The following is a 24683-nucleotide window of genomic DNA, read 5'->3' as shown; positions in this document are numbered from 1 at the left end:
TCCTTGCTGCATCCCCTTTGCCGGGTTGCTGTGCTGTGGGAACCACCGCTCGAGGCTTCTTTTGGCTGCTGGCTGGGCTTTCTGCCTTTGGCTCGGAGGGGCTCAGAAGCTGAACATACCTGTGTTTGGAAAATCCCTTATTTTGGCTGCTGATCCCTTATTTTCGAGGCTGCTGGTCCCTTATTTTCAAATCTGTAAGTTGACAGCTATGTTAAAGCCCGCTACCCAAAGAAGGATTTCATGTGTCAGTAACGTGATGCATCAGTGTTTTAAACTCAGATATATAAGCTTGGCGCCAAATGGCTCCTTAAACCAGGGTTGCAGTCGCCAAAACAGAATGTATAGTTGCCATTTGGGGGCCAGATGGTTGTATTCTTCAGTACAACTTTTTGGTTCCTGACATTCATTCTTGATTGTGCAGATAAAATATCACAGATAGAATTCTTCAGGATGTGTTGTTAGTGTGTGAAAACAGGCACGATCCAGGGATCCTCAGGCACGCACTTCCAGATGGTGGAGTCACCATGCACCATCCTTGCACCCGGGCATCTTCACTTGGTCACAAGTGGCCAATAGCCAGGTGCAAAATGTGCCTGGCGCCTGGCAAATTTCAAACACTGTGATGCGTCCGTTTCCCAAGCTCCCTGTGACATTTTCTGTTTAAACTGGACATCACCTTGCCTCTTTGGCAGTGGGAACAGCAGAGAAAAACTTCAAAAGAACTTCTGCCTGCCATGCGCGGATTATTTTCTTAGGTGGCAGCTGATGCTCCCTGTATTCTTATTTGTGTAGACATTCCGCCTTCTGATGGTTGCATTCAGTTTGTTGTATAAGGTTTTTAGAAGATGGGTGAGACAAAGGAAGAAACGTGAGTCCTTTATATTGCAGCAGCAAGTAGATAAGAGAGCTTTAAAGCCATAAGGTAAATAAAAGGAATCGCCTTACCAACTTTGTCCCCAAGCCTCCTTCCCACTGCAGGATATCCTGGTTCTTTCTTTGTGTGCCTGTTTTCTTTCTCGCCCTCCTCCACACTTTCTTTCCTTGTGTCTAAATATGTTGGCAGATGCTGGCAGCACTTGGCTGCAGGAATGTGTGGGTGGCGTTTGCTTGTCTGCCTGCCACACCCCGAGAACTACACTCGCATATTTGTAAAAGCCGGCAGGGCACTACAATAGCACGAGCATGGAAAGAAAAAACAAAAAGAATTCTGTGATGCAGTTTCTGTAAATGTCCGTAAACTTTGTTCCCAAGACAAAACACGTTTGCTTTTTATTGTAAGTGTCTTTGATACAGTGGTACCTCGGGTTACATACGCTTCAGGTTACAGACTCTGCTAACCCATGAATAGTTCTTCAGGTTAAGAACTTTTCTTCAGGATGAGAACAAAAATTGTGCTCCGGCGGCGCGGCAGTAGCAGGAGGCCCCATTAGCTAAAGTGGTGCTTCAGGTTAAGAACAGTTTCAGGTTAAGTACGGACCTCCGAAACGAATTAAGTACTTAACCCGAGGTACCACTGTAATATGATCATTGGATATGTGTGTGGATTGAGGTGGGGCAGAGAAGAAGTGACTGTTGAGTCAGAGAATTGTACAGTTGTGTACGTGTGTCTGTCTCTTTTTCTATATACAGTGGACGCTCGGGTTGCGAATGTGATCCGTGTGGGATGCACGTTCACAACCCGCAGCAGCGCATATGTGCATGCGCGGGTTGTGATTTGGCGCTTCTGTGCATGCGCAAAGAACGATTTAGTGCTTCTGCACATGTGCAACCACCGAAAACGGGAAGTAACCCATTCCGGTACATCCGGGTTTCGGCAGTCCGTAACCCAAAAAAACGCAACCTGAAGCGTCTGTAACCCAAGGTATGACTGTATATACAGTATATATCTATATTCTGTCTTGGTCGGTCGGTCTTTCTCTCTCTAGATCAGAGCTTTCCAAACTCTGTCAGGACATGTTAGTGTGTCGGCTGCCGTGTGTAGGTGTGGTGCGCAAATGCTCTTATAAGGGGCTAGTTTAACCTCCGGTTTGCTAGTAATACTGAATAACTGTGTCACAACACGATTCATGTCTAAAAAGTGTGTCACCAACATGAAAAGTTTGAAAAGCTCTAGATACATACATACACTCTAGTCACCTGGGTCTGTACTGCTAGAGAAAAATGTTAACTTTTGCATGCAAAAGCACTGAGCATATGACACTTGCATCAGAGACGGTTAAAACATCAGCAGAAAGAAAAAGGCCAGGTTTTGCAAATGGCTATTCTTTGATGATTTTAATGCAGTATGACACAGGTCAGATTCACATATTGGGTGCTTTAAATGTGCATGGAAGCACAATGATCAGCAAAAGCAGCCAGCCTTGTGTCAAGACTTGGCAGCAAATGGAAAATTGTTGCTTTTTCTGTGTGCAGGTTTGGCCTTTGAGGACACAAGGTTTCACTCAGAAAAAAGAGGCCTTTTGGTTTTCTTTTGGCCTTATCTTTGCTTCTTTTTAGGTTGATGACAAATCCTACACATTTACATCAGTTCTGAGCTTCTCTTAAATACTCAGAAGTACAGGCAATCCTTGTTTTGTGCAGAGGTTTCATTCTGGACCCCTGCGCGCATTGACGGGATCCACATAAAGCATTTTGCCTTTGTTTCAACCCGTCCTACCCTTTTAGTGGTATTTTAGTGATGTTTTTGGGTCACTTCTGGGTTCGGTGCCGTGCGCACATGCACAATTGCGTTTCATTGGGACATGCATAAATCAGTTGTTGCCTGTGTGTGTGTGTGTGTGTGTGTGTGTGTTGAAAAACAGAAAGAAGGAGCTGTGGAATTGTCAACAGCTCAAAAATCAATAACAGCTGAATATCCTGAACAATATTAAAACAAAGTGGGAGTTTAAAACACCTGCCAGTTTTGATTTTCGCTTTTAAGTGTGCTTGTCAGAACACAATCCAAGGGCCAGATTGGATATGACAGGAAAGTCTTATCCAATTGTGAAACGCCCAGTGCATTTTAATGGAAACTTTCCACAGGTTCAGAACAATTTGAGTGTCCTAGGTGAGATGTTACCTTACCAGAAATGCTCAATAAATTGCATTCTTGTGCTCTTTCGGAGGATTTCCACTTGAACTCATTGGACATGCAGTTATTTTATTAAGGTTCTTAGTATATTCATTCAGGACCATTTGATTCTGCTTTTTTCCTCTTCTGTAGATAGATAGATAGATAGATAGATAGATAGATAGATAGATACAGTGGTACCTTGGGTCACAATCGCTTCGGGTTACAGACGCTTCAGGTTACAGACTCCACTAACCCAGAAATAGTACCTCAGGTTAAGAACTTTACCTCAGGATGAGAACAGAAATCGCACGGCGGCGGCAGCGGGAGGCCCCATTAGCTAAAGTGGTGTTTCAGGTTAAGAACAGTTTCAGGTTAAGAACGGACCTCCAGAACGAATTAAGTCCTTAACCAGAGGTACCACTGTAGAAAAAGAGTTTGGATTTGATATCCCGCTTTATCACTACCCGAAGGAGTCCCAAAGCGGCTAACAATCTCCTTTCCCTTCCTCCCCTACAACAAACACTCTGTGAGGTGAGTGGGGCTGAGAGACTTCAAAGAAGTGTGACTGGCCCAAGGTCACCCAGCAGCTGCATGTGGAGGAGCGGGGAAGCGAACCCGGTTCACCAGATTACGAGTCCACCGCTCTTAACCACTACACCATGCTGGCTCCCTGTAGATAGATAGCTAGATAGCTAGATAGACAGACAGACAGACAGATAGATCCATCCATCCATCCATCCATCCATCCATTCATATGCCCTACTCTGGCTTACCTAAGTAGCTTTCTGGTTTGTGCCCTTGGAAGGCACCTTTCTGAAATCCACCCTGTGTTGCAATGTGGATGGAGATTATACGTTTGCTGAGAGCGGTGCTTGCAAACAGGAAGCAGCTCCACTGGAGAAGAATGTTTGAGTAGGAGGGAATTCCAGGCTTTGCCTCCCATAGCCTTGGCCATTGCCACTGACTGCAGTCATGCCTCTCATTTACTTGTGTAAACACAGAAAGATTAATGAGATGGCATAGCAATGTGTGAAATTGCGGAAAGGATAAAATAGCTGTTTTTAGTCTTCTGGGAAACTTGGGGGCTTTATGGCCTATGACCTGGCAACATCCAGCATGGTTCTGTTTAACTTCATGTTCACTGCCTCGGTTCCTGTCTTGGTGCTCCATGATACCCCAGGGAGAATTTTGTGGAGGCTTTTAGATTAAAAGGAAAGAGGCAGGGATGCTCTAGCAAGGCATGGCCAATGCAGCTTAGTTGTTACTAAGATTTATTAATTGAGATGCTACTCATTTATTTATTTTAAAAATTATTTTATGCACAAAACCCCAACATGCCTATGTACACTAGGGACACTTCAGGGGGGGAAATAAGGCAATGCACTCCTTTTTTAGACCTTCAAATATGTGTGATACTTTCAGTATGCAAAGCAGTAGATAGCCATATTTAATTTAAGCAATAATTGGAAATTATTACACTGTATTTGATTTGGATGGTGGCACTGATGTGCATGCTTGCACTTTGTGGCAAGCTAGGCATATTGCTGGTAGTCCCATCAATTGTTGTCAAATCCCTACAAAGCAGAGCATATGTGCAGTAGAACATGAGTTGATTGGAGGAAAGTTCCAAGCTGCTCCCCATCTCCCCCCCCCCCCACCCGTGAGCCTCTCTAAAAGCAGAAGGAATCCCTGCCAAGAGAAAAATGACTGGAGGGAAATAGTTTCAGGAAGAAGGGCTTTAGCTCATGTCACAAATTTGCATGAACTTTGCAGGTGCCAATATTTATGTATAGATGCAAAATCAGATGGACTTTCAGAGGGAAAGTCCACCCTGTAAGCAAAGTTTGAAAATGGGGGGAGGAAAACTTAAGGCCTGGGGCAAAATACCTAGGTCTCAGGCCTTGGGAAGACAGGTGAACTAATATCAATGTACCAGAAGAAGCAAAGATCACCAGTGTTGAAGCAATGATTCTTCAACATCAACTTCGTTGGAGTGGTCATGTTGTGCGGATGCCTGATGGTCATCTTCCAAAGCAACTACTCTATTCTGAACTTAAAAATGGAAAGTGTAACGCTGGTGGTCGACAAAAGAGGTTTAAAGACTGTCTCAAGGCAAATCTTTAAAAATGTAGTATAAACACCAACAATTGGGAAGCACTTGCCTGCGAGAGCTCTAGTTGGAGAACAGCCTTTACCAAAGGTGTCATGGGCTTTGAAGACACTCGAACTCAGGACGCAAGGGAGAAACGTACTAAGAGGAAGGCACGCTTGGCAAATCCACACTGTGATCTATTCTTGCCCGGAAACCAATGTCCCCACTGTGGAAGGATGTGTGGTTCCAGAATTGGCCTCCACAGTCACTTACGGACTCATGGTTAAAACTGTGTTTATGGAAGACAATCTTACTCGGCTACAAGTGATCACAGAAGAAGAAGAAGAAGAAGAAGAAGAAGAAGAAGAAGAATACCCCAACAACAACAACAACAACAACACCACCCGTGTTCCTCAGAAGCAAACACCAGGGTCTTTGACCAAGCCACTGGTTTTAACTACTGAATGACTTGCTTTAAAGCACTAAACGAGGGTTAGACATACCTGCTAAAGGCAAAAATCTCTTTGCATTAAATAAAGAGGTGACTGGCTTGTATCAATGACAACTTTGCTAATATTGCATTGCTTTTTTTGCAATTTAACTTTGCATATAAGCAAGAACTGGCCTTTGAACATTGTTGTATTCTCCACTCGTCTCGATAAAAAAACACCACTCTTTCCCACCTCCTTAAATGTGAAACAGCACCTCTGGAAGTGGTGCTGCTTTGGTGGAATAATGCTGTGCTTATCACATTTCCCTTCCAACCCAGCCTTGGCACATGGTAACAGAGTTCTAGGAACCTAAATAGACAGGCTTAGGATGGAGGAATCAAGCTGCAGTAGCTTGGCCTAATTCCCAGCATGCTATTGTCAGCAATGTGGCTTCATCTTGATTGCAACCAACAATTATTTTTTTTAGAGGATTGAGGCTTTGTGCAACTGAAATCCTAATAAGCTTCCAAGTGCTTTAGTTTTTCCTGTCCTCTCTGCAAACCTCTGGTATGATTTTGGCAGAATTATGTAAAGGCAAACTTTATGTGGTGGCCTAAATCAACATTCCTTATAGGTGCTGCCCCCACTGTAGCTCAATGCAGATGATTCCAGGTTCAATCCCCAGTGCCTCCAGCTAAGGCCCATTTTTTTAAATTGTGTTTTTATTTCTTCTTTTATTTCTTAATTGTTGTTTTGTTGCATTGCAGTTTGAATTCCGTAGAATTCAGATTGCAGTAGACTAAAATATAGTATAAGAAATCAAAGGAGTGATACAAATACAATCGGGGGGGGGGGGAGCAACATCTAGTAAAGTGAGCTACAATTGCTACAATAGGCAGAAAAGTCATTAGCAAATTTCACATGGGGCAAAAGGTTTGGGAATCACTGGAGCAGACCCATTGAAATGAGTGGACGCAAGTTAGTAACGTTCATGAATTTCAATGGATCTGCTCTGAGTACGACTAACTTTGAATGCACCTCTATAAAAGCTAAAAGAATGTAAAATCCAGGATTCCTTAAGGAGGAAGGAGCACGGGCCATTTTCAAGCCATTTCTCCAAATAATGACTTTCTCTTTTCTGTTTTGTTTACATTGAGTTGAACAGCTTATTCCTATTTTATTTATATTCAGTACGATCTTTCCTCTCAAGGAGCAAAGGACATGTTTAGTAATATGCTAAAATAACTAAAATAGCAGCAGAGTCACAATATCAACACAGCAGGGCTCTGGAGAATGAACTATTGAAATCTTACTTTGAGCAAAGAGAGTGCGCTGGTACCGATAGATCATTTGAAAGGGAAATGCCTGATGTTTATGTAGGCTGTTTTGCAGGAGCCTCTAGGGCTGCCGCATTCTGTCAGTTAATTGGTTAGATGTGTCAACTAAAAGTCCTTTGATTGCCTAAGAAGGTGCCCTTTGCTAATTGAGCAGAATGCTTTCAAAGGGTGTTAATGGTTTTTTCATATAACTTATAACAGCTGCAGATAGGACTGCATTTCCTGTTTTTATGTGCAAGAGGAAAGAACACCTATTTAGGTGTCTGCTGCAACACAGTGATCTGGTTTGCCCCACACTGCAAGGCAGACTATGGCTTAGCAAGACCATGCAGATATGTAGGCTCCCAGAGAGAAGCTCACAGCCACTTACCTCCTCCCTGGCCATTTTTACTGCTGTGCTAAGTCAAAGTTTGGTTTAGGATCTTGTCTGAACTGGGACTCACAGTTAAGCCAACTACAAGCTATAACCTTGATTAACACTCTTGGTTAGCAAAGCTTAACCATGAGCTTTGCTTTGGACAACATGCTAAACCAAACCTTGGTGTGGCAGTAGAAAGGACCAGGAAGCAGCTGCAAACTCCTCTCTAATAACCTTCATATTGCATGGACTTCCTAAACCGTAGCTTGTTTTACCGTGTCATGTGAATCATCTTACTCTCCTTATCCATCACAGATCAGGACCCTGGACAGGACAGGAGGTGCTGATCCAGAGGTCACTGGCTGGCTAAATCTCAGAACCTTGGCCAGCAATCCTGCAGTAAGACGACTTAGCAATGCCCTGGAGCAACCACCCGGGTTTTATGGTCCCACAAAGAAAGTCAGTCTGAAGGTTCTACTCCCCTGAAGGCTGCAGGGCCAGATTGAGAAGGCGATTGGGCTGCCTCCGGCCCCCAGGCCTTAGGTTGCCTATCCCTGACCTAATTCCTCGCAGGGTTGTGTGTGTGTGTTTTTCCATGCATCAAATGCCTACCTCCAGACCTCTCAGATGTGACAGTTAGGGAAACTGAGGTTTTGTGTCTCAAAGTGATGCAAGAACTGGAGTTTCTAGGAAGCTTTGCTACTGAGTATGCTAATCCAAGAAAAAACAAGATAAGCAACAAGGAACAGGAGGAAACCGCCTAGGGCCAAATACCAAGCTCATTTGATATTGCTTTGGCCAGAGTTTTGCTGTCAAAAGTGTTGATGAATGTCACAAGGCAACTTCATATCTGCCAACATTTGCAATCCAGAACAGGGAGACTTGGGTGAAAATATGCCTGCTCCATAAATTCATTTACTCAGGAGGAAGCCTGCTGATCTCAGAAGGACTTACTTCCCTAGCCTTGCCGCAGTTCTGAGTGAATACAGCTAGAGATTAGGATGTATGGTCACTTTCACACACGCTTAAATGGGGTTGCTTTTTTACTCTCCCATTTGCTGCTTTTGCAAATGGAATGCAATTGCTGCCTTAGCTAGATAATACCCATTGGATTTAAATATGGTGAATCTGCTTTCTGATCTGCATTTAGCACTCATATTCAAAAGCAAGCAGTCAAGCAAACCAGGGTGGGAAACAGCAGTATCTTAAGTGTGAAAAATGGTCTTGGGTACATACACACCTTCCACCTTTGACCTTGAAGTCTTCACCCTAGGTCCCAAGACCTTAATCTGGGGGTGTAGTATTAACAGAGGCCTCTGAGGTGTCCTCCCAGTTCATGCTGAGAAGGACAGCTGCCAGACCAGAAGTGTCACCTTGCACGCAGCTTCCTTGGGTCAAGTTGTTCAGAAGCAATACTAGCCATTTTATAAATTAAAGCTGCGGTGGGCAAAAGATATATCAGGGTGTATACCTTAGGGTGATTTTCAGTAGATCAGCATGGGTATCTGACTCCTAAATATTTCTTTGGAGAGCAAGAGAGAGAGAGAAAGAGAAAGAGAAAGAGAAAGAGAAAGAGAAAGAGAAAGACTGTCTGTACACACACACAGAGAGAGAGAGAGAGAGAGAGAGAGAGAGAGAAAGACTACCGTATTTTTCGCTCTATAAGACGCACTTTTTCCCCTCCAAAAATGAAGGGGAAATGTGTGTGCGTCCTATGGAGCGAATGCAGGCTTTCGCTGAAGCCTGGAGAGCGAGGGGGGTCGGTGCGCACCGACCCCTCTCGCTCTCCAGGCTTCAGGAAGCTATCCGCTAGCCATGGGAAACCCAGCTCTCCCACGGCTAGCGGAGACCTTGCCGGCACCCAGAAGCTTGGGGCGCGCGGAGCTCTGCACGCCCCAAGCTTCGGGATTAGCGCAGTGCTCCGCTAGCCCTGGGAGAGCCGCGCGGCTCTCCCACGGCTAGCGGACTGCTTGCCGGCACCCAGAAGCTTGGGGCGCGCGGAGCTCTGCACGCCCCAAGCTTCGGGATTAGCGCAGTGCTCCGCTAGCCATGGGAGAGCCGCGGGGCTCTCCCACGGCTAGCGGAGACCTTGCCGGCACCCAGAAGCTTGGGGCGCGCTGAGCTCCGCACGCCCCAAGCTTCGGGATTAGCGCAGCGCTCTGCTAGCCCTGGGAGAGCCGCGCGAAGTCGCGGGGCTCTCCCACGGCTAGCGGAGACCTTTCTGGCACCCAGAAGCTTGGGGCGCGCGGAGCTCCGCACGCCCCAAGCTTCGGGATTAGCGCAGCGCTCCGCTAGCCCTGGGAGAGCCGCGGGGCTCTCCCAGGGCTAGCGGAGACCTTGCCGGCACCCAGAAGCTTGGGGCGCGCGGAGCTCCGCATGCCCCAAGCTTCGGGATTAGCGCAGCGCTCCGCTAGCCCTGGGAGAGCCGCGCGGCTCTCCCACGGCTAGCGGACTGCTTGCCGGCACCCAGAAGCTTGGGGCGCGCTGAGCTCCGCACGCCCCAAGCTTCGGGATTAGCGCAGCGCTCTGCTAGCCCTGGGAGAGCCGCGCGAAGTCGCGGGGCTCTCCCACGGCTAGCGGAGACCTTTCTGGCACCCAGAAGCTTGGGGCGCGCGGAGCTCTGCACGCCCCAAGCTTCGGGATTAGCGCAGCGCTCCGCTAGCCATGGGAGAGCCGCGGGGCTCTCCCAGGGCTAGCGGAGACCTTGCCGGCACCCAGAAGCTTGGGGCGCACTGAGCTCCACACGCCCCAAGCTTCGGGCTTAGCACAGCGCACCTGGGGGGGAAATAAAATTTTTTTTCCTTTATTTCCCCCCCAAAAAACTAGGTGCGTCCTATGGGCCGGTGCGTCCTATGGTGCGAAAAATACGGTATATCTAACTGATGTGGCTGAAGCAAAACAACTCAGCTGGAGTGTGTTGATTCACTTGGCCCAGAGTCTGTGTTTGCTATTGTTGATGTGGCTGTACAGGAAGGTACATTCTGTTACAGCATAGAATCTACTTAATAAACATAGGTTGTCTTCGGTTTAGCTTTCCTTCCACTACTGTTAAGTTGCATTAACCACTTCGTGCACGAGAAAAGAATGAAATTTCACGGCATAGTTGTTTATATTGCTGCTGGTTTTCTTAATGTGAAAAGAAGAAGAAAAAGAGTCATTGTGGCAGATTAGTTGGTCCTGCTTAATCTGTCTGCATCACAGAGGCCCTGGGACAGACTTGTGCTCTGGTCACTTCTCTTCCGTGACTCAGTTGCTCACTTTATGCACCAGCATTTGATTCAGTTTCACCACAGTTTTGCCACGGCACTGAAACACAGTTCAGGCTCCAAAATCCATACTAGGGCAATACCATTATTAGGCCGTTCAAAATTCCCCCAAATAGCCACAGCAAGCTTTTAAGTTCTCTAAAGAAGAAGAAGAAGAAGAAGAAGAAGAAGAAGAGGAGGAGTTTGGATTTGATATCCCGCTTTATCACTACCCGAAGGAATCTCAAAGCGGCTAACATTCTCCTTTCCCTTCCACCCCCACAAGAAACACTCTGTGAGGTGAGTGAGGCTGAGAGACTTCAGAGAAGTGTGACTAGCCCAAGGTCACCCAGCAGCTGCATGTGGAGGAGCGGAGACGCGAACCTGGTTCACCAGATTACGAGTCTACCGCTCTTAGCCACTATACCACACTGGCTCTTCACTTGGTTGAGTACCAAGCAAAGTGGCACATAGTACTGTAGAGGCAGAACAAATAAAGCTGCCATGATACTAAGGAAATGAAGTTCGCACTGGTCTCAGTCATAAGATTGAGACTGTGTACACACATCTTACATATATTATTATTATTATTATTATTATTATTATTATTATTTAAATTTCCACACCGCCCTTCTCTGAGGGTCAGAGGGCAGTTTACAATATAAATTTGAAGCACATGGCTTCCCCCCCGCCCCCTGAATTCAGGTAAATGTAGTTTGTTAAAGGTGCTGGGAATTGGAACTGTGAGGGGTAAACTACAGTTCCCACGATTCCTTTATGGTGAAGTCATGTGCTTTAAATGTATGTGTATGCAGCCGGGATGTGGAAAGCACTAGCAGACTTAATAGATTAGTTTCTCCTACGTGCTGGACAGGTTTTAGGTTACATCTAGGAATGCTGGGGTGAAGAAACACACAACAGCCAATTGCCCATTTTTGAAAATATAAAATCCGGCAATTCTATAGAGCTGATATCTAGATCAAGGGTGAGGAAACTGCAGCCCAACCAACATGGCCAACAACAGGGATGATGGAGTGGCAGCCTCAACACCTGAAGAGCTACAGGTTCCCCACCTGAGATCTAGATTATCAGTTCGGATTATGCTCTGTTCCAAACCATGGTTAGATTTCTGCAGAAGAGCCAAAGCAAGCCTTGGTCTTGTGTGCTTCCCTTTCGCGGTCCTCATTTGTGGTGGTGAGGAGGACCATAAATGTTTCCACTTCCACGTTGGACTAAACCACAGTTTCCTGTTGCATACAGGTGAGGGGACTGTGGTTTATTCTAATCCTTGAAACCAAACAGGATCGAATTTCGGTTTGCTAACTGATATGCCCCATACATAAGGGCCTGTATTCTGAGAGCATCATTTTACTTTCCTCTTTCTCCCATTTACCCTTCACCCCAATTCTGCTTATGCAGTTGAAGGGCAATAGCTGAGGACTGGTTACATGCAGATCTGCAATTTTGAAGTCAATGAGAGGTTTCTGTTGACTACCAGGTAGAACTGCCTACGTTTTCCTCCTCCCCAATCCACCGAAGACCAAACAACGCCACACCTGTTCAGACAAATACAGTTCAAACCTTTGCAACAGGAGGAAGTTCTGGCCTGTTTGGAAATCGCAGCACTCATCGCATGACACTTAATCCACACTTTCCGAACAGAGGTAGGCTATAGACACAATGCAAAGCTTTGCCCCACAGCTATTTATACTTGTCTCTTGGTTCAGGTCCACAGCTTAATTATTTACTGGATTACTTTGTTCTGGGGCTGTTTGGCTGAAGTGCTTTAAAAATATTGCAGGCTTTAAAAAATAAAATAAAACCAAACCCTGACAAGGCAGCTTTCAGAAGCCAGTTGCTGGCTGCTTCGAGGGGGAGGGTGTTTTATTTCTGTCAGACAATGTGCTTTCTCAAGCAAGAAATGAGAATGTCCTAGGTTTTGATTCGACCAGAACTACAAAGAAATCTTTAAATCCCTCTGGCCTCTCTGTGTGCTGCGTGGAGACATCTTGAGGGTCTCTCTGAAGATCAGGCTGTGAATTGCTGAGTTAAATCCCATTCTGTCTGCCTCCTAGCCTACGGCATTCAGTTTCCTTGTTTTCTTGGCAAAGGAGGCTACAAGGGGCCTCTGTCTGAAAGGCACCTATATATGATATTTAATTTGTGCAGCTCCTCTTAGGAACCTTCACCCCTTACTAATATGATTCTGTCAACAGAGGCGGGTGGTGAGGAGTAAGAGAATCGCATTCTTTTGGTGGTATTCAAAAAGGCTCATGAAACCCAAAGACTTAGGCTGTGTTTCCCAGCTAGAAGGCAAAGTATTTATATCCTTCTTCTCAATCTCTGCAATTCTTTCTGGATGTGGATAACAATAGTTTGGATGGAAAATTAAACAGATAAAAGCTGTTGGTGCATCCTTCTCATTCTTCTAACTGAAACAGGTGGCACTTGGGAGTATCTTAAGAGTAAGAGCTATCTACCTTCAGAAAAATGAAACAGTCACTGAGTTTCTGCATGAGTCAGTGAACTGTGTCTGTTGCCTCCGAAAGCAGACAACTGTGGTGTTTGTTCTTTGGGAGTGAATGCGTGATCCTTCATGCAGAGAAATTACCCACACCCAGTAGATGATGGCCTGACAAATAATGACCCAGATCAGTAAATCACTCTGAGAGGCAACAGGCACCCTCTTTTATGCTCATTGTTTGAATGCAATTCTCTCACAACCCACACTGTTTAGGAATCACCCTGCAACAGTGAGTTGTTAAGAAACTGAGCAGGGTTAGAAGCCACCAGTAGAGGCAGTGAAAACGCTTCCCCTTCCTAGTCTGTGACTTGTTTCAGGCCCAACCTGCAAAAATGAAAGCCACTTCAAGTTTGCTTAGTTTTTAACCATATATATGCAACTTTCCCCTCCTCTTGGTGAGCAGGTGCTGAGGCAGGCAAGGGCTCCTGTCCCATTAACCACAGCTGAGAATGTGGGCATACATAGCTTGCCCCGTGTCATGGTGAGAAAAGATGCATTTGTCAGAATTCTATTCCCCCCCCCCCGAATTTTTTTTTATTCATTTTATAACACAAATAAAAAACACAAACAGAAAAGACAAACAATACGAACAAATTCTTGTCATATCCTTATTTTTCTAAACATTGTTAATTGGGCTTCCCCAAGTCCCACCTATCTGATTTTCATTTTACTTCATCTTTAGCAGTTTACATATATCATAATTTCTAACCATCTTTTTTTAAAAAAATCACACTTAAAATAACTTCACATTTTATCACTTACAAATAATACTGTTTTAAAATACCCTATCTTCTAACCCTACAACCTATATCCACTTCCAAAGCTATTCTAAGGTTTAAATATTAACATATTTTTTCCAAATATTCCTTAAACCTCTTCCAGTCTTCTTCGCATTTGCCAGAATTCTAATGCAGGTTGTTGAAAGAAGCATTATCAAAAACTATATACCTCTGACTAGTTTTCCACATGAATTAGGTTAATGGGCTAGTTTTCCATCGAGACCATGAAATTTCGCAGTGTAATGATAGCAACCAGTTCAGTGTTTTACTGCCTTATTTGCATCTTCCCTGTTCTGTCTGATGGGCAGGGTACAAATTATTATTATTTCATGTACTTCATTGTGCTTCAGTATAACCGTGCTTTCCTTTATTCTTTAACCCTGTTGTGTGGGTATTCAATTCCCCCGTGTGATTAGAATCACGTCGGGGAGAGCAGGATATGTTAGCTTGCCCTTCTGCCTCCATTGCTTGTCTGTGCCCATTAGACAGTTGTACTCATGGAGGCTCAACACCAACATGGTTCTTAATCCCATGGAGAGCAGATTCCCTGTTGCAGATGTTCACTCCAGTGCACGGAGGGTGGAGGGCTGCGCACGTGGGTGTAACAGTGGGGCAGGGTTAGTGAGGCTATCCCTGCTCCCTTTTGCATGGAGGGAACTAACAACCCACAAAGGGATTGTGTCTCCTGTATATCTGGTCAGTCACCCTCTCCCATGATCTTTCCCTTCCCCTGTTTTTAAATGAAACTTAAGCCAAACACAATGTTGATGGTGCCACATGCATTGTCAACATCAGTCTGAAGCAGGGGTGGGGAGCTTCAGGTCCAGAGACCAAATGTGACGCTCCAACCCTGCCTGTCTGGCTCTTGGGAGACTCCCCAGGCCATGCGCGCGTGCGCACACACATACACACACACACCAGCCACACTGTCATGGACTGGTTGAATGCCGAGGAATGGTGGTAGAAACCAGCTGGGGAACCAGCAAGGGAAGAAGGCTCAGACCCCAGGGAGTGGTGGTGAGATGATGATGAGCAGTCAGAGGGAGAAGGAAGTGTCGGAAGCTGAAGGGGAAACAGGGCTTAGTGAGCTGGGAAAGTCGGTGGCAGGGGGCAGTCAAGAAGCTGAAGCTGGCAAGTGGGAGGAAGGAGGTCAAGAGGCATAGACGAGTCACTGGTGTCTCCCTCGCCTGCTGTGACAAGCTCCCCTCCCATCTCTCCGGACCAGGAGAGGCATGAAAGGGGCAGAGGAGAGATTGGTCGAACGCAGGCACAGTCTCCAATTGCTTGGGAAATGCCATGGAGAGGAGGCAACATGACAGCTGTGGGGAGGTGGGGCAACTGATTTCATGGAGTAAGACCCACAGGGAATGAGCTCCTGTGTGCATTAGGGCTCACTCAGCCAAGTATGTGGAGATCGTGTTTTTGCAAATAATGAGTTAAACTCCAACTTTGGACTGCGCGATTTACCGACCTGCACACTCCCTACTGCCCCTTCTTTGTACCCTCTGTGAGAGTGTTTTTACCTGGCTGTAATCACCTCCTGGCAAATAGAAGGGGAAGAAATGGAGGCAGTGAGAGATTTTACTTTCTTGGGCTCCATGATCACTGCAGATGGTGACAGCAGTCACGATATTAAAAGACGCTTGCTTCTTGGGAGAAAAGCAATGACAAGCCTAGACAGCATCTTAAAAAGCAGAGACATCACCTTGTCAGCAAAGGTCCATATAGTTAAAGCTATGGTTTTCCCAGTAGTGATGTATGGAAGTGAGAGCTGGACCATAAAGAAGGCTGATTACCAAAGAATTGATGCTTTTGAATTATGGTGCTGGAGGAGACTCTTGAGAGTCCCATGGACTGCAAAAAGATCTAACCTATCTATTCTGAAAGAAATCAGCCCTGAGTGCTCGCTGGAAGGACAGATCCTGAAGCTGAGGCTCCAATATTTTGGCCATCTCATCAGAAGAGAAGACTCCCTGGAGAAGACCCTGATGTTGGGAAAGATGGAGGACACAAAGAGAAGGGGACGACAGCAGACGAGATGGTTGGACCGTGTTCTCAAAGCTACCAGCATGAGTTTGACCAAACTGCAGGAGGCGGTGGAAGACAGGAGTACTTGGCGTGCTCTGGTCCATGGGGTCACGAAGAGTTGGACACGACTAAACAACAACAATGTGCTATCAACTCTGATAAGTCCTCTTGCTTCCCTGGACGAAGAGAAGGGTGTGAGAGCATGTGCAGAAACTAGCCTACTGCATAAAGGCAAAATTTGCACTTGTTCCTCTGCCCACCACTTGCACGTGGCCCCCAGAAGGTTGAATGTGGCCCTCAGATTGAAACAGTTTCTGTACCCTTGGTTGAAGCAAGGCTCTCTAGTAGATTCCAAGCCACATTCCTCTTAAGGTTGCCACCAAAGCTTCAGGTTTAATCTAATGACATTTTTGACATTTAGGGTATCCTCTTGCACCAGGCCCAATAAAATGGTTAGTGTGTTTTTCAGCACGATGGTCTCAGTGGAACACACTGATGCATAGCACCAGAGCAGAATGTAATAAACATTAGGGAGCAGAGACCATGACGTGTTTGTATTCTTGACAGGGTCACGCTGCTGGCACAGAATAAATGCTAAATAATAATCATATTGCTCCTGCTCCACCTGTCAGGGTATCTGAGCAAGTTCCTGTCTCTAATTATTTTACCCCTTTTTGTTCTTTTTCCAGACGAAGCGACCCTGTGGGCCGACCGCACTCCTGGCATTCTGCCAAGTTCATAGAGAACCAGCCCGATCTCAGCATGATGCAAATATCTCCTGGCATGATTGGCACTCCTTGGCACCAAGCCTACCATTCCAGGTAAGCCTCACAGCATTTTGGCCAAAAAAACAACAACCCCTGTATCCGAGGATTGGTGTGTTGTGTGCTTCCCATTCCAGGAAGAGAACAATTTATGCTCCACCCTGAAAGCATAATCCTCAGCAGTAATCTGCATTCACCTCACAGTCTTTTAAAAGCTGCTGAGCTTTCTCTGCCAGGTGCCACGCTACCTTTATGGATCTGAAACAATGGTGTATCATGTTGAACAGGCAGGTACCCTCAGCTATTTTTGCAAAAGCTGTGCGGCCACGGTGGTGGAGCGGGGGACTTATCAAGCAGTGAACTTTGCCCGAATTTCCGTGCTGATTGTAGAATTCTACAGGCTCTGCACTAAAAAAAAGAAAAGAGCAGATAAATCAAAATTCTGAATTCTATAGCCTTTGCACATTATTCAGATTTCATTCATTTGCTGCTTTTGCATCATCTGTTCTGCTTGCTCTATCCCAGGGGTCAGCAAACTTTTTCAGCAGGGGGCCAGTCCTCTGTCCCTCAGACCTTGTGGGGGGCCGGACTATGTTTTGAAGGGGGGGGGAATGAACGAATTCCTATGCCCCACAAATAACCCAGAGATGCATTTTAAATAAAAGCACACATTCTACTCATGTAAAAACACCAGGCAGGCCCCACAAATAACCCAGAGATGCATTTTAAATAAAAGGAGACATTCTACTCATGTAAAAACACGCTGCTTCCTGGACCATCTGCGGGCTGGATTTAGAAAGCAATTGTGCTGGACAGGCTCCCGGGCCTTAGTTTTCCCACCCATGCTCTATCCCTTTCAAGTTTGTTCCATTTGCAGAATACATACAGGTTTCAGAATTCAGCTTTTCGTGGCACACGGATATGTTTTTTAAAGGAGCTGATCATATAGAGCTTTGGCCTGTTCCCTACAATGTGTTTCCACTTTTCTGTATCTGTTCTGAAAGATGGAACATAACACAACCGGAAAGTTCTTAGTGATGTTTCTTTTTTGATGTATAGACAAATCCCCAGTCTTTCAATCTCCTTGAACATCTTTGTAGCAGATTCCCAATCTCCGCATCAGTACAGTGGCTTTTCCTCCTCCCCAACTTAGCCGCTGGAATTTCAAGACCTCTGTGAAACCTAAATACTGGCACCAATAGTAATTTATTGAGATCAAAGGAAGCATGGGATGGGAAAGCAGGAAGAAACTCTAGGATTACAAAAAGAAATGAAAAAAGAAACCATTCCAACAGAGATGTGTGTTTTCTTTCTCTCCTTGACACCCAACACAAATCATCTGGCAACAGCATTCCTTCCTTCCCAGGGAGCTGCCTTTTTTTTAAATTATTCTTTGCTATGGCCTAGCTCATAGAGTTCCAAGCCCCAGATTTCTGCCGTCTCTGTTGTCGCATCTCTCCTGGCATAGAAGCCATCGCTCCAGGTGTTTCAACACTGAAGAACGCCAGTGGCATCTAGTGGTCGGATTGCCAGCCTTCTTCTGTCGCTGTCTGTTGGTAATAGGTGAGGGCCGGAGTGGTCAAATTGGGAGATCATTTGTTTAAAAAGGAAAGCAAATGGCACAAGCGGCTGAGGAGATGAAACCAGAAAAATGGCCAGTTCTGTTGAAACCATTCCTCCTCCTCCTTATTCTCTGTGATCTGGTTCTTTCTCATTCTCTGTACAGTGGTACCTCTGGTTACATATGCTTCAAGTTACAGACTCCGCTAACTCAAAAATAGTACCTCAGGTTAAGAAGTTTGCTTCAGGATGAGAATAGAAATCGTGCTGTGGGGGCAGTGGGAGGCCCCATTAGCTAAAGTGGTGTCTCAGGTTAGGAACAGTTTCAGGTTAAGAATGAACCTCCAGAATGAATAAGTTCTTAACCCAAGGTACCACTGTACTTCTTCTTCACTTGGCAAACAGCTCAGTCCCTAGATAGTTGCTTTGCAGCATCCTTCCTTTTGCCTTTATGTTTTTGCTTCCATGTGGTGGGGATATTATCCTTAGGCTAGGAGGTACCATGAGAAAAGATAATGTCGAGCAGGAGAACAACACAAACCAGGCAACAGTTGGGCCTTGGGACACTAAAGGGTCATCCACACTTTGCACTGTTCTTTCTTAGCACATACTTTAAAACTCTCACGTCCAAGCACTTTTGTTTTTTCCCCCCAGGCGCATTTCCCACACAAACCCACTCTTTACTGCTGAATTGGAGCAAACAGCAATTCGTGAACGAGACCTTGGTTCCCCAAGGCCCTGCCATTGTCAAGCAGGAGACACGACAGATGGGCTTATAAGGAAATTGAGGGGTTTTCAGTGGCCAGAGCAACTTGGTTTGAGGAGGCCAAGTTTATGCTGTCAAGGGGCTGACGGGAAATTGACTGTGCCAGAGCCAGGCTGGGGCTGTGGGTTGCCATTTTTGAATGAATTTCAAATGCCCAGCTCTATTAACCAAGCCCACTGCTGATTGAGTGTGGGCATCATTCAGAAGAGAACCATTTTTTAAATTTCCCCCTCCTCTCTCACAGTTTACCCATGTCCTCCCTGCCACCCCATTTCTTAACCGAAAGGATGAGGTGGCAATCGTAGGCCTCAGGCTTGAGGTCTCAACTCCATTGCTGGCACTTGCAGCAGCATTCAGGCGCTCTGGGAAATGTAGTTCCTAAGCTTCCTGGTGTCAGTGTGAAGGATTCACCTTCCTTTGAGTTAAATAATGTATTATCCCATTTTGCTGATGTTGAGTAATAATGACTCAGCATGGACCTGGGGTCCCTTGAGCCACTGGGTAGCTGAGTAATAATGACAGTGAACCAGGCTGGTTTTAAGGCCTACACGTCTTCATCAGCTTGTATGAGGGAAAATAATGTCAAGGAATCAACCTAGCCAGCTTCCTCCCCTCCAAATAGCAGCAGCAGCAACAGCAACAGGAGGGTTTATGCCTGCAACTGAGCCTCCTTGACAAATAGCTGTGTCATATCCTTTCTGGAGCAGCCTTTGACTTTTCGTCAGCTTGGTCCGTGATGAAAAGCTCTTGCCATGGACTTATTGAAGCTGTTGTGGTTCCGCTGCTCTCTGTCCCATCTCCACCCCATCCCTCATTGCCTCCTTCCCTGTCATGTCTGTTTAGTTTTCTCACAGCAAACAAAATGTCTCCAGTTCAGTTGGAGATTCCAGGAACACTGCCAGCGTATAGCCTTCACCTCCATAAAAAGAAAAGAAGCGGAAAAAGAAAGAGAGAGAGAGAGAGAGAGAGACATGGAGGAGGGGGCAAATTCCTCTCCGTCCTCAAGCTTCTCTTACTCTCTTGTTCTTCCTTTCACCCTCTTTCTCTCTGTCTCTTACTCGTGGATGTCTGGGTATTCTGGTGACGTTTAGGGTGCTTTTGATGGATTGCGAGGGTGGAGTAGACATGCTTGGACTTCCCTGCAAAGCCTCCCCTGCTTGCGACCTGCCTCCCATCTATTTTTTCCCCTCCCTTCCTAGTGATAAATAAGAGACATGTGTTGCAATGTCAAGCGGTCCTTCCGAGCAAACCAGGATGACTGCAGACTAAGAACAGAACAAGGCCCAAATATGGGTTTTCGTCTCTTCCTCTAAAAACTAAACATATCCCTCAGAGTCCCTTTATAAGCCAGTACGACTCTCTCTTGCTCTCATGTTAACAAGTTTTCGCTTCTCTCTCTCTCGCTCCTTCCTCCAGTTCCTCCACAAGCGATCTCTCCGGCTATGAGCATGGCTATTTAAGAAGAAGTCCTGACCAGTACAGCTCTAGGGGAAGCATGGAGAGTTTGGACCATACCCCTGCGGGGTATACCCATCACCCCTGCCACCTTTCGCCAGCCAAATCCACCAATAGTATTGACCAGCTTGCCCATCTCCACAGCAAGAGGGATTCCGCCTACAGCTCTTTCTCAACCAGCTCCAGCATTCCCGAATACCTGGCGCCCACGTTCTGCAAGGAGAGGTCCTATTCCATGGAGAACGTCCATTCCCGGGGCAGACCGCAAGAAGGGGGAATGAGGCAGGCTGATATCAGGTACATTAAAACTGTCTACAATGCCCAGCGAGGCGTTTCAGAGGAATACGAAGTGAAGTCCTCTGCTCTTTCGCCAAGCTGTGAGTCCCAGGCTAAAGGATACGGCTACAGCAGGTTGCATGGCTACAGCAAGGGACTACCAACTCGGAGCTCGTCTGACAGCGATAGCCACTATATGAAGGGGCCCCCTATGCCACCGACCCGTAGTGACAGTTACGCAGCAACCAGGCACCACGAGAGGCCCAGCTCCTGGTCCAGCCTTGAGCACAGGAAGTCCTGTAGGACTCACCCCAAAAGTGCCTGGCCTCACCTAGGCCAGGGCACCCCTCCTCCAGGGCATCTCCAGAAACCTGCATTCCTAGAAGGACAGCTCCACACTGTGATGGAGAAGAGCCCAGAGAGCAGTCCCACCATGAAGCCCAAACAGGTTTACTCGCAGGCAGCTCAGCCAGGGCAGCCTTTGCTTCCTACTGGTGTTTACCCTGTCCCTTCTCCTGAGCCCCACTTTGCCCAGGTTCCTCACCCTTCCGCAAGCAACAGCGGGATGCTTTACCCAGCGCTTGCCAAAGAGAGTGGGTACGCACACGCCCCTGTGTCTTCTCCATCCTCGTACGAAAACGTTGCAGCCTGCAGGCAGCATGCTGGCTTGGACGAGAACGGAAACCAAAGCCCACCGAACAAGGCTGCCATCTTCTACCAGCCTGAGTACGCGCCAGGGAAGAAGCAGGAGGTGGAAGACGCAGCTGCAAAGTTCGTCTTGTACAGGATGCATCCCGAAGCCTACCCCGCGTCTCCCAGGCAGGATGAGTCGGCCCCGCCGTATATGACCACAGCTTCGATCCAGGAAAGTGCAAGAAACGCACAGCACTCGAACCACAGCTCTCAGGCACGCCTGCCTCACCCGAGGGATGCGATTGACAGCAAAGGCCTCTGCCACTCAAAGGGGTACGGGGCAGGAGAGCAGAAGGAAGATAAGAACGCAAACCTGCATCCCACAGCTCAAAACCAGTGGAACCCCAGTAAGGCCAAGCAGCACGCTTTTTCCTCCTTGCAAAACATCCCGGAGAGCAGCAAGCTGCAGAACAGCTCGGATCTGAAGGAGGTACCACAGTGCAAGGGCTACTCCGGTGCCAAGTGGCATTTTGTGAATTACAGCAGCCAAGCGGAGAAGGGGCAGATCCCTGGGCACTGGCAGGATGGCGAGTGGCACAGCTTAGAAGGGTACCAGGACACCATTCCCAGCGCAGAGCATTTCCATGGGGTGGAGCCAAAGTACAAGGAGCCCTCTTCTCCGATGGCCCCTAAGATGTCAGACTTAAATATTCACCAGCTGGGTTCTAGCAACCTCCAGAACTCTCAGTATGGGCAACTGGACTCTCGGAAGGCCCGGTGCTCTGTCCTGGAGAAGGTCAGCAAGATAGAGCAACGTGAACAAGGCGGCCAGTGGCTGCAGAGTGTCAGCCCTAACAGCTTCAGCCAGAATTTCAGCTCAGGCAAGCCCAGCCTCAACCATGTTGAGGACATCCGAAAGAGGCGGAACTCTCAAGAGCATCTTCACTTGCTTGGAGATCATAGCCGCCTGGCCAGCGCAAGGAGCTCAGACCCGGCCGCATATATGCAGCGCGCAAGCGAGAGTGGGGCTGGCAGACCAGAGAGGGCTAATTGGCACGGTGCAGAGCAGCAGATGGAGGCAGCAAGTGCTGCCGTGGCGATGCCAGGATGGCACAGCATCTATCATCAGGCCGGGACCTCTGAAAGCGAGCCACCAAAACCGGCTGGGCAGCTGCCCCAAAGCAGAAGTGCTTTCCAGTTGTCGGAGGAGCGCGAGAGAGAGCTGTTGTGGAAGGGCAGCACCCAGGACTCGAACGGCTCGCAGCTGGACCTCCCCTTTAGCAGGGCTTACAGGAACAGCATCAAAGATGCCCAGTCTAAGGTTTTGAGGGCCACCTCCTTCAGCCGCAAGGACCTCAACATCAGCCCTCAGTGTGGGAAGGAGCCCAGGAGGAGTGTGCAAAGGCCGGCCTCAGCACATGTTGGGATGAGGAGCATGGCTGCGTCTCCCCATACCCCAAAGGAGAGGCATAGCATCACACCGACAGAGACCAAGCCGGATTATCCCAACAAAGAGAGCCTTCCTGCACCTCTGCACGTGGCACGCATTGGGGGCAGGAGGCGACTGAACCCCGACCAGAAAAAGAAGTCTTACTCTGAGCCGGAGAAGATGAACGAAGTGGGTGTGTCTGACAGTGAGCTGTCGCCCTTCTCCCACCAGAAGAAAGCCCTCCAGTTTGTTTTCCCAGAGAGCACGGTGGCTGACCGCCGCAAGATATTTGAGAGGGAGAACAAGGCGTGCTCCACCATCAATCTTTCCAAGCCGGAGCTGAAGCAGCTGCAGCAGAACGCGCTGGCAGATTACATTGAACGCAAAACTGGGAAGCGGCCTTCGTCTGCATCCCAGGACTCCAGCTTCCTGCAGGAGGGCTCTCAGTCCTCTTGCACGCAAACAGGTGCCCAAGAGGGGCAGTCTCTTTCATCCTCATCCAGCATGAATTCTCTCCAGGACCAGAGTCTTTGCCATCGCCGGGAGTCCCTGGAGCCGGTCTCTAGAGCGGGGCGTGGCTTTGCCACTCTTCCTCCTGGGCTCACAGGCTGCTTCGATCCCAGCGGACCTGAGGGCAGGAAGGTGACCAGCCCAAATCACGGCAGCAGGAGCAGCTCCTTTCCCAGTTGGCTGAAAGCAGACCGGCGTCAGGATTGCAGAGCTGACCCAGAGCTCACCAAAAGTACCCAGACAGATCTTGACATGTGCACCAAGCCATGCCACGCTAATGACCAAGTTCTGGAGAAGAGGTTGGCACCCACCAAGAAGCCCGGGAAGTCGGCCTCTGCAGAGGACTTGCTGGAGAGATCAGAAAACCAGGCAGTTGCCATCCACATCCGATCCAGGTCGTCTCCCTCAGCGGATAAAATGTGCCAGGTATGTAAAAGATATGGGACTTCCTTGGTCCATCTATTGTTCATTCCCCCTGGTTATGCTGGAGCGCAGACACTGTTAGTTCTGCTCAAAGTACTGTGGTCTCATTGAAATTAATGGGTGTGACTACCATAGAGGCATTAATTCCAGTGGGTCTACTATTAGCATAGCTTAGTGGGTTCAATCCATTATTGCAAAGGTTCTAGTGAGCAGTGGAATTTGGTGGGTATAAAAGCCACAATAACCCCTACATTCTATGAGAATCTTCACACCTGCATGGAGGTTTCCCTCCCCACCTCTCCATAGAATTGTAGAGTTGGAGGGGACCCCAAGGGCCATCTAGTCCAACCCTTCCTGCAATACAGGAATGAGAGGCAATTGTGAAGAAGCATTCTTATTCCACAGCTCTATTCATTTACATGGGACCAGAGAAGGAAAGGTGGGTTGTTCAATGTTTGGCTGGTGGTATATCCTATCTTTGCTGAAACACAGTGTTTTTTATTATTATTCACATGCATCCTGCTTTTCCTTTTGAGGGAAACTGTATCTCGCAATGTCCTTCTATTTACGTAAGGGCAACTTTGGATGTGTCCCATTCATTTTCTCCTCACAGGGCTACCTGGGAATCTGACCCTGGGTCTCCCCATTTCAAAGCCAGTGCTATAATACCCCGCTACACCGCAAACTGACTGTCATATTGTTTTATTGTTGACAATGGAATTTAAATTGGCTTTGGGCAAACGTTTTTAGTTTTACTCTGCATCCAGCTGCTGGTGCAAATCTCTCTTTGGAAGGCTTCTGCCTGCTGAGGATTTTTAGAGAGACAAAAAACTGGGTTTCTGGAGGGAATAAACCTCACAAAAACCATTTCTCCTCTTATTACCACCACCAGGTATTTTATAAGGCAATCTGGAAAACCATTTGCTCTGGGATTTCTCTTTGCAAAGCCCAAGAGCCCTGCCAGATTGCAAAATGCTTAGCCTGAGGCCTTTTGCTGTTTTCTTTCTCCTGCTGGCTTCTC

The 24683-nt window shown here is 47.2% G+C and overlaps 1 protein-coding gene across 8 annotated transcripts in view; it reads left to right on the top strand.

The window, feature by feature from the left end:
- SHROOM3 (shroom family member 3) overlaps nucleotides 1-24683 on the top strand; it is a 219849-nt gene that overhangs the window by 172753 nt on the left and 22413 nt on the right. For all 8 annotated transcript variants that reach the window (XM_081020646.1, XM_081020647.1, XM_081020653.1 and 5 more), the window contains 2 exons: nucleotides 16536-16667; nucleotides 20353-23665. In XM_081020646.1, the coding sequence (XP_080876772.1) occupies nucleotides 16536-16667; nucleotides 20353-23665 (3445 nt within the window). The remainder of the gene's footprint in view (nucleotides 1-16535; nucleotides 16668-20352; nucleotides 23666-24683) is intronic.

The sequence above is a fragment of the Podarcis pityusensis genome (genome assembly GCF_964106645.2).
Source record: "Podarcis pityusensis genome assembly, chromosome: 9".
NCBI lineage: Eukaryota > Metazoa > Chordata > Lepidosauria > Squamata > Lacertidae > Podarcis > Podarcis pityusensis.
This window is presented reverse-complemented; position numbering and strand designations above follow the sequence as displayed.